General features: G+C 47.1%; 1 protein-coding gene across 2 annotated transcripts in view; it reads left to right on the top strand.

Annotated features, from left to right (window-relative positions):
- Positions 1-232: 232 nt before the first annotated feature.
- TAF4B (TATA-box binding protein associated factor 4b) overlaps positions 233-10,015 on the top strand; it is a 75,087-nt gene continuing 65,304 nt past the window's right edge. For both annotated transcript variants that reach the window (XM_056332773.1, XM_056332772.1), the window contains exon 1: positions 233-722. In XM_056332773.1, coding sequence (XP_056188748.1) covers positions 416-722 — 307 coding nt within the window. In that variant the 5' untranslated portion in view covers positions 233-415. The remainder of the gene's footprint in view (positions 723-10,015) is intronic.

Genomic DNA, 10,015 nt, shown 5'->3' with positions numbered 1-10,015 from the left:
CCAGCAGCCGCCGGGGTCCTCACAGCGCCGGCGACTTTCCCGTCCGCGCCGGCCCCGCCGGGTGGCGGGTGGGGGTCCCCGGCCTCAGCGCCTGCGCCGCTCCGCGTGGCTCTATAAACACGCCGCCCGCGGCCGGCCGGGCCGGGCGCCGCCGCAGTAGGGCGCGCCGGCGGTGCGGTCCCGCCCTCGGCCCTCCCGCCCTCGGCCCTCCCTCCCGCCGGCGGCAGGGGAGGCCGGGCCGCCCAGGCCCACGTGCGCGGCGCCCGGGAGCCGGCAGAGCGGGGCCACCATGTGTTGCCGTGAGCGAGCCGGCGGCCGGGGCAGCGCCTGAGCGCCTCCCGCCCGCGATGCTGCGGGGCGACGCGGGGCTCTACGCGACGCGGCCTCCCCCCGTCCCCTCGCCGCCTCCTCCTCCATGAGCACCTCGGCGGCGGCCCCCGTCAGGCTGATGCCCAGCGGGCACCCGGAGCAGGCGGCCGCCGCGCCGCCCGCGAAGCTCCTCTGCGCCGCCGCGGGCCCGGCGCCCGGCCGGGACAGCCCCGCCGCCAAGGTGCCGGGCGGCCCGGCGCCCTCCGCCGCCCCGCAGCCGCCGCGCCTGGCGGCCGCCCCCGCGGGAACCGTGGTGGTGCGGGTGGCCGCCCCCGGGGGCCCGCGGCTGGTGGCACCCAAGGGGCCGCCCGCGGCTACTCTCCAGCTGCCGGCCAACTTCCAGCTGCCCCCAGGTGAGTGAGTAGGCGGCCGCCCTGGCTGCGCGCTGCGTCCCGCGTCGCGCTCGGCCGTGCCCGGGAGCGGGTCGGGAGGACGGGGCGGCAGCGGGGTGCCCCGGGAGCCCGTCGCCCTGCCTTGCCGCTGGGGACGGGCCGTGGCGGGGGCAGCGGCGGTGGGGCGCGCCGCGGGCGGTGCTGAAAGTTGGGGGCGAGAGGCTTTTCTGCCCCGAGCTTCTGGGAATCGGGGTGTCTGCCTGGCTTGCGGGGCGCAGGGCGTGCGAACGGGTGAAGCCGGTTAGCAGGGGGGATGCTTACAGCGTATCTGGAGGATGGATCTGGAAGTCTCTGGATTAAAGGAACTTCTTACTTTGCTGGATAGCGCGAGGAGTAAGGGGGCTAGCCAAACCCGCCGGGTGGCCTTGTGACTTGGAAAAAGACCGACTGGGGCTTTCGTGGAACTTGCATGAAGGAGTAACGCGGGGGAGCGGGAACGGGGGTTACGGCAGCTCCCGCTTCCAGCGCGCGTCCCCCTGCGGGCGGGCTGCCCCGGGGGAGCTGCTTGCACCGTTGCCACCAGGCCGATGGTACTGAAACAAAATACTGTCCCGCTTAAGAAGCGTAACGTTGCAATTTCATTACGTGTTGCGCTATGAAACGTGGGGTTTTTTTCGATAAACCGTATGTGGGAAACGAAGAGGTACCACACTTGTGGATGTACTTCCTATAGCAGCAAAGAAAACATTAGCGTAGGAATTCTGTAGTGCTGATAAAGATAGCTTAATACTTTGGATAGTAGCAGAGGGCTAGCCAGGGCTCCAACCTGCTCTTTCCTACAAGAGGAGGAAGGTGCTGTTGGTTCTAAACTTCCCCCTCGTCCCTGTCAGGTTGTAGTTAAATGCTTTTTTTTTAAAGTGATTTTGATTCCAGTAGCATTAGTCTCACTGTATTGAGACCCCAAGATATGTAATCATTTGATTGCTATTGTTGCTATAGTTATTTCCTGCCAGGACAGTTTCTTTGTTGGAGCTTCTGTTACAATTACTTTCAGGTAGGATGTTGCCTAAAAGGATGACTGGATTTACATTAATTCCTGTGCTGCTGGTGCAAGTTTGCGTTTTGTTTTTTTTTTCATTTTTTCTTTCTTGCCAACTTCCCTCAGAAATGAACCACCATAGAAATACACATTTTGGTGTAGTTGACCCCCCCAGATCTTCAGGTTTTCTATCTAACGTTTTGGCTTTCTGGAATATACAGGCATTCAGTTAAACATCTTTCTGTGAAGGTAAATGCTCATGCAAGTTGTCTGTAGTTTGGGAATTTCAATTTAGAAAAAGTTTTGTTTTTTCTAGTAGCTTGTGTTTGATTACATCGAGATACGCTGCTGAATGTCATCTGAGTTGTTTCGTGGCAGTAGGCAGCTGTAGCAAAAGTAGTGTTACCCTTTGGTTGCATCAGTTTGTTTTCCTTGCTTCTGGGACAAGAAACAAAGCAAGCAGACTTCGTGTTGGAGGTTCAGAGGTGCTGGTACTGTGCGTCATTGTAAACTGAAAGTAACTGTATAAAGTTTAATGCTCCACAAGGAGCATGTAAGTTGTCAGATTTCAAATGGATTGATGTTTCAGGGGAAGTTGTCTAATCATCCTAAGGATGACTTTAAAAAGCATTCTGTCTTGAGTAAGTGTTAGCATTCTACCTCAGTCTTCTACATGGTTTCAGTTTTTAATAAACAATAAATGATTCAGAAATTTAAATGCAAGATGGATAACATGAAAGCTACAAGTGTTGGTGTCCATAAAAAAAAAAAAAAAAAGTGGAATAAACCACCAAATTCTTAGGCTTGAAAAGTTTGTATTTCAAATACATTGCAAAATATAGCCATACAGGATGTAGTACAAAAGGGAGAATGCACTTGGCTTTAAGATCATGGCATTCAACCTGTGGCACCTGCTAAGAAAAATGCATACAGAGAGCATCCTCCCCCTGAGTTTGAAAGGGAGATGTTTGAACTGACTTGTTCTGAGGAGGGACAGCACTGCCCTTATGGGTCATCCTGAAGTACTGGTGAACTGCCTTGTGGCCTGGAGCAGTCATTGCTCCTGTGCGTCTACAGGGCTGCAGTCTTGGGGAGGAAGGGCACTAGGGAGCCGCATTTGCCCCAGTGGCTTGGAGGGCAGTGGAGGTTCAGGGAAGTTATGGGTTTAGGCCATTCTTTCGCTTCCATCTCTACCTCCACCCCTCCTTGCCTGGAAAAAATCCAGGAGGAGGGAAAGACAGATGACCAGGTACGGCTCCTCACCTGTCTGAGCAGGATTGTCCCATCTGCCAAGTGCCGTTTTACCTGGTTACCCAGGAAAGATCACCGAGCTTCTCAAGCTCTCCAGGTGTTGCAGAACACAGACTTGCTCATGAGTAACTGAGTTTTCATTCACCTTCCTGCGTTTTCCTCTACAAAGTGCCTGTTTTCAATGGAGTAGCCAGCTGTTAGACCAGTGCTGGTACAAAAGGCCTTCCTCCTTCACCCTCAGGGTGTCTCCTGTATGAGCAGTCAGGAGGTGCAAGTCCACCCCTGGCTTACAGCTGGCTGCCACTGAGGCGTTTAGCATGCAGTAGGACTCTAGCTGGGGACTGTGTCCTTTGTACACCTTCAGCTGGCAGATTCTGCCTCAAGGTTTGGTTGTGGCATTTTGACCTTACATACCATCAACGATTAGACTGAATGGTTCGGCTATGTCTTCCTAAATGGAGGGAATTTGTACGATCCACCAAAGGGGTCCATCCACAATTGCCTCTTTGTTGACCAGAACATGTTGGCAGCATTTCAAAAGGCTGTACATGCAGCAGTCTGTGGGACTGGCAGAGAGCGGACCAGCGTGGTGCCCCATTCCTGAGCTCTGCTGGGCACGTGATCTGTGCTGATGCTCACAAAACTGCAAACATCTCGTGTCATGGACCATCAGCTTAACAAGAAATTGTGTCCTTGGTTAACTTGAACTTCATGGTGGGGGGAGGGAATGGCTGTGCTGTGCTACTTACTAACGGGAGGAAATAGTTAAAGGCTTGGGAAGGGGAAGGAGTGACATATAGTTTCCGAGTGTATATAGCTCACCTTAACGTCCTTGGGCCCTGCACCGTTGAGAAATGGAGGGTAGAAAAAAACATAAAACTAATAGAAGAATGTTGTTCCTTGGTTTCCTTTCTTCTTTATTTTTCTTGAACTTAGTGTTTTGTCACTTCTTTGACTGTTCTTGTGGCTTTCATTCTATCCCTGGCCCTGGAATGCTCATTACAGGCAGGTGTTGAAAGGATAACTAGGCAATATATCTGCTCCTCTTGTGGAGGGAAGAAAAAAATACAGAGCTTGAGTGGATGCTAGGGATCCTCTGTTGTTACCTTAGGATCTGCTTACAGCAGGAAGCTCTTCAAAAAGCTCACCTGATGCCACTGCAGCTGGTTACAGGGCTGTGACAGCAGCTGCCAGTGTTCTTCAGTGTAGCATCAGCTGCCTCTGGTGTGTGTATTTCTGTTTTATGCTTTCCATTATTGCTAATGCCAATGGGCCTGAACAAGTATGGTGTCAGCAAAGGGAAGTTGCCCTGAGTCTGCCTTAATTTGCACTAGTAAGCTGGTGCAAGGCATAGCTGCCATATAAAGTTTTTCCTTTGCACGTGACTTATAGGGGAATGGCAGCAGATACAGGTTACTGGTTTGTTTGCAGCTCAGTTGTCTTGGTTTGGATGTTTTGGCTTGTCCCTGGCAGGTTTTCCACTGCCTACAGCTTATCTAAGCTGATGGCGGGTAACTGTTAAGAAAGCACAACTACTGTTCATGGCAGGTGGCCAGGGCTGGGTGGCAAGAGGCAGACAGTTGGCATGCGGACACCTGTGGGTGGGAGGGAGGGAGGGAGGGAGAGAGCAGATGTGGGTATCCCAAAACTGTGGTGGGATGGTACAGAGTCTGATCTCGTTAGGTTTCTCTTAACTGGATATAGAAGCTAAGGTAACCTGAAGAGGTAAGGGCTGGTAAACATGTTGATGCTGCTGCCTTTGGCGTTGCCCTGATACCTCTCAAGTACAGTACTCTGGATCTATCTTTTCATGTTCTAGTTATATCTTGGTTGTAAAACTGCATGAGGGATTCGATATCTTTGTATTTGCATCTGGTCCTTCACTCTGGAATGGGAGGAAGCACTGATTTTAAAATACTACTTAGTTTATATTATGTTTGGGTAGGAGGAAGCGATCTATAGATTTCTTGTTTCAACAGGACAAAAGACCCCTACAAACTCCTTTAAGTCTGTAATTTCTGGATGTTGATAATCTCATGAAGTCTGAGCATAATACTTGTGCTGTAGAATGACCAGTAGGAGCTAAATAATCTATGGTTGCAGCCTTTTAGATCCCAATAGTGTCTGCTGTTTAGCAGGTTTATCGGGATGGATTCTTTGCAAACTTCTCTCTTCCCATTAGGTGACACCAGTCAAGTTTTTTTTTTCTGAGGAGGGGTCAGCAAAGCTTTGGCAGGCTTGAGGCACTAAGTCAAACTTAAAAAAAAAAAAAAAAAAAATAAGTAAATGTCTTTTGCTGTAACCAGTAGAAATTTTGGCTTCTCTGTAGGACTTGATTTTGCTTTCCAGACTGAATGTGCCTACCAAAACAATTCCTTCGTATCGTTAAATGCACAGCCCTGTGGGAATTAAGATTTAAAACTTGGCAGAAGATACAAAGCTAACTTCTAGATTTATGGTTTTCACAAAAAAAACCCTGACGCATTCTGGATGCTGAAGCGTTGAAATATGATGCTCAGTAAAATTAATGTTAAATGGTGTTCAGACTTTACAATCAATTGGAGTGTATTGCAAAGAATTACAGCTACATATTGGTGAATAGTAAAGGTTTTTTAATCCTTAAAAGAGAGTGAGAATGTGAGCCTGACTTCTGTTGCTTTTGCAGTATTTAAAGGACCCTTCAGCTTGTAGCAGTAAAAATAGCATCATCCACACACAAATGACAGCTGGGAGAAACACTAATTATATTTCAGTATTCTTTTCCCAAAGATGCTGATAAAATAGGTAAGCTCATGGGTTGTTATTTTGAGTAGTTTGCAATAGCAGAATTTTTTGTTTGTTTGTTTGTTTTTTAAAAAAAAACTTGTCTTAAAGAACCAAGTATTTGCCATGTGGTAGAAATCTGCTTAGTGGGTAGGATTGTATGTTCAAGTTGTATATGCGTGTCTTGCTGCAAGTTGCAAAGCTTTTGGTAACTATCAAAGCTGAATAATTAGTAGTGCACTAACCACTTGGATAAAAACCCAAAGGCAAATACTTTTTTTGGAATTCTTTTTGCATGAAGCTACTTCTCTGAAAATGACGGTGATTTCAAAAGAAAAATACGTGTAACTTGCAAAGTGGAAAAGATCACAATAGATGTTACTAAGTGGCTTCCTATTCCAGCTATCAGGATTAAGGTCAGTTCTGCCATCTGGGTCACCTTTAGAGCACAGACCACTACTGAATCTTTTCCAGCAGTGTCTTGAGGAAATGATCTCTGATCACAACTGAAACAGGGTAAAAATGGCAGCACATGGAAGATCCTTGTTACTAATGAGCAAATTTAGGGTCTGTTAAGGGTGGAGAACTCATGAAGCTCAGTGATCTTACTGGGGTGATCTAGTGAACTAAGAAGAGTCAGATGTTACGATGGCGCTTGGTTTTCGTAGCTTATATTTGCAGACCCCTTCTGATGCACACTTCCAATTTGGTGGAGGCAAAAGAGATGGCTTTGGGTTAATACTGGCTGCTTCTAGGAGCTGACTGGCAAATCAGACGGTCCCTGTATGGATGTCCAAGCTAGATTAACAGCTGTGTGAAATGACATGCCCTGGTTGGCACAACACCTGAAGACTTTGACTTGCAGCTTTCCCTGTGGCAATTGCCATCTAGTTCAAGTGAAGCCCTCGAAGCCAGGTCCAGCTGACTGCTTGGTGGTGTATTACTAGGCAGTCTGCTTGGGACAGCTGATGGTGTGTGTTGAAGGGGGGTAACTGTATTCGGAACACGTTTATGTATGGTTGCATACTAGCCACTTGACAAATACCACACAGTTTTGGTGACAGTTTCCACAGTATCCGTGTAGACAGAAGTTAATGCTTCCATGAAAGTTTTGCTGTCTTCTACAAGAATTTTTGTTTGTTCCATCCCACTTAGAGCAAGGTAGTATTCAGTCTTAAAATTCAGTGTTAAGCCCTTGTTTGCCCTTCTGAAATAATTAAAAATCCATCCAATAGAGGGGTAAATATGTACTTTTAGAGGAAATTAAGTGGAATTTAACCTTCTTCTGGTCCCCATGTGAACACCAAGGAAATAAGTGTCGCATTTCAAAAAAGTGCAGGGTATTGGTATACTTTCTGTTCCTTACAAAGCTGTGCGCTGAATATACATGGCTGCAATGTGCCAAGCATCTAACTTGCTATGTAAAGAATTTTGACTCCAGTGGATACCAGGAGTACACAGCAAACTAGAAGAGGATGTGGTGTATAGGTTCAGTACCTTTTTTAGTGCAGTAGGAATTGTCTTGAAAGTAAGGAAGTGTCACTTTAGCTCCTTTGAGGCACTATTTCACTATCATCAGTCAAGTCCTCTGCAAATACTTGAAGCTCCTTCATGAGGTAACTTGGGTCCCAGAGAACTCTTAAGTCAGATGATCTTATCTGTAGACAGTCCTGGAACTGTCTGATTACTTGGATAGGAAAGCAACCAAGCCTCAATAGCAAAATTGCAAACTACAAAGATGAGATGGGGAAGTGCTGATGGGACATGATCCCGGTTGCTGAAAGACATGGCCCAAGGACAAGATCTAGATAGTAGATGTTCTCACGATATCAGATAAGACTTTGCCGTGTGGTATGCAGTGCTGGCTGTGAATCCTGTATGCCTGCCCACAATAAACCCAAAAACTCTGGAGATTCAAGTGTAATAAATACACTCTGAGTTCAAATAGAAACAGTAGTGCCATCTTGGATCTGTGCCCAGAAAATGTCTATGACCTGTCAGTTATTTATAGCCCCTCCAAGAATCAATGCAACGTCCAGATTTTCTGTAGATGGTTGGTATGGACATCTGTTGTTGGCTATAAATAAAAGGTATACTACCTCGCAACTGGGACAGTTATGTTTTTGCGCAAGAATTCTACTATAACTCTAAAATTGTGTGGATATAAATGTATTCTCAAGTGATGCTCAGCTGTGTGTGCAGTCGAGGACAACTCTTAGCTCTGAAACATAGGCCTGTATTCTGTGAAAAGACATCAGCGCTGTGGTGGCCCAACTGCTAGTCTGTTAGAGAGATCTGTTTGGGCACCAAGATGCATTGATGAGCAGCTAGCCTCTAACAGCTTGCCTAAACACTTACTAATTAAGCAGTGTGTGAAACTTGGCTTCAGATTTTTACATTTTTAGCACTTTGTGTCTAGTTGGAAGGGAGGGAGAGGGATGTTGCTTATACTCTTCAGAAAGATGCGTGGTGCCCATTATTCCAGGCTGTTTGAAACAAAAGGTTTTCAGACTCTGCTCCATCCTGCCTAGAAGAGATACCATCGTCCTGTGGTTGAAAAGGCTGTGCCTGTACTTGGCATCTCGGGAGCTGGTGCCCACTGTTAGCACAGAACCTAGCTAGAGAAAGTTTGGAATTACTGGAGGCAGCAGCCTTCACTGGGACAGCCCCTCGAGCTGTTAGTGTGACAAAGTTGTGGGTGCGAGGTGGTTGTTTAAACAGCTGCTCACAGCAACCCAGGTGATCTGGGAAACATGAATGCTAGTGAAGCAGTGCTGTGGAGTGGATGGTGATGTCTGCAGGTAAGGCTAGTCTGTTTCTTTGAGAAGGTGAGATGTCAAACATCTGAGGTTGATGCAACCTTAGAAGTTGTAGGCTAGAGTCTACAAGAATCTGCAATGCAGTGTTTGTGCACTTGGCAAAGACGCAATCAGCTTCTTTAAAGAAGTTGTGAGTACAACACTATTTATTTAGGTTGTCTGTGTTCTGTTGTAGCATGAAAGCACATTGAAATTACGTCCTTTGAACTTTTCTTCTGACCTGGACATTAATGAATACCATATCTGTGGGCAAAACCAAGGTGTCTTTTACGGGAACTCAAAACGGGGCATCTCATTGTGACACTTACAATATCTACACACTAGTCACTGGTCCTGAGCTGTTGCTACAAAGACCCATTATTATAGAAACTTCCCTGGAACAGAGGGGAAGGGCGCAGAGGGCAGTATCTGAGGTACATAATTATTTGGTGAGTGAAACAACATGTGAACAGAATGAATTTGTTGAGGGCCTGGGTATGTGGTGAGGGATCCTGGTTGCTGCTGTAAGTGTTGATTATGGGTTGCTCATTGCTGAATTCCTCTTCCATCAACTAAAACTGACTTCCAAACACGAGTGATTTGTGGTATGGAGTAAAATGCTTTGTGGGTGCAGGTTACTAGCTGAACAGCTCAGCTTGACCCATGGGGTGTAGAAGAGCCTTCTACCCTGCTTGTCTGGGAAATTGTAAGTGCACTCAGATAGATAGGTTTTCCCAAGAAAAGCCCCAAATAAGCAATCTTTGTGACTTCCCAGAAGATCAGTTGTCTGAAGTCAGTTGTATTTGATTTAGGAGTACAAGTTACAGCTCATCATTGGGAGCCTGTGGTGAGGTAACCTTGGATGGCTGCCAGATCTTCATTGTAGCTTCATTCATGATGGTGAGAAGCACAGCTAGATGTTGCCTCCACATTGGGCTGTCATCTTTGTTTCTTCACCTTCACTATGGAAATCTGCGGTAGACATTTAGGAAAACTCAAGTACTAAGTGAGGGTCTTGAGGAATAAGTAGTTCTCCTGCATGCAGTACAGTCCATACTTCATCTGAAAACATACAGCCCCAACATACTGGAAGAGTTATGTAAATCATGTAGAAGTTAAATCACTTTGGTATCAGACTTGCCTGTCATGTCTTTTACAGTATTTCATTAACTCTTTCTGCTCTTTAGCAGTCTTTTACATCCAGTCTACAACATAATGAACTTGGGGTGAAAATTTAATAAATTGATTACTGCTTATGGAAGAGGTCTTTGTGTTTAATTAGCAGTCATTTAACTTGGGCAGTGAGCTCAGGGAGCTCATGGACAACTTTAATGAGCAGGTGGTGTTTGTCCTGAGCCCCCTGAACAAGCAAGATATGAACAAGACCATCCAGCCGGCAGTATTGTGTGCAGCTATGTCATGATGGTAACTCCACCACACTTGGGCATCTGGCCAACTGTCAC

The sequence above is a fragment of the Falco biarmicus genome, chromosome 3 (assembly GCF_023638135.1).
Source record: "Falco biarmicus isolate bFalBia1 chromosome 3, bFalBia1.pri, whole genome shotgun sequence".
Classification (NCBI taxonomy): domain Eukaryota; kingdom Metazoa; phylum Chordata; class Aves; order Falconiformes; family Falconidae; genus Falco; species Falco biarmicus.
The sequence above is the reverse complement of the archived record's forward strand: the minus strand, read 5'-3'. Positions and strand labels throughout refer to the sequence as shown.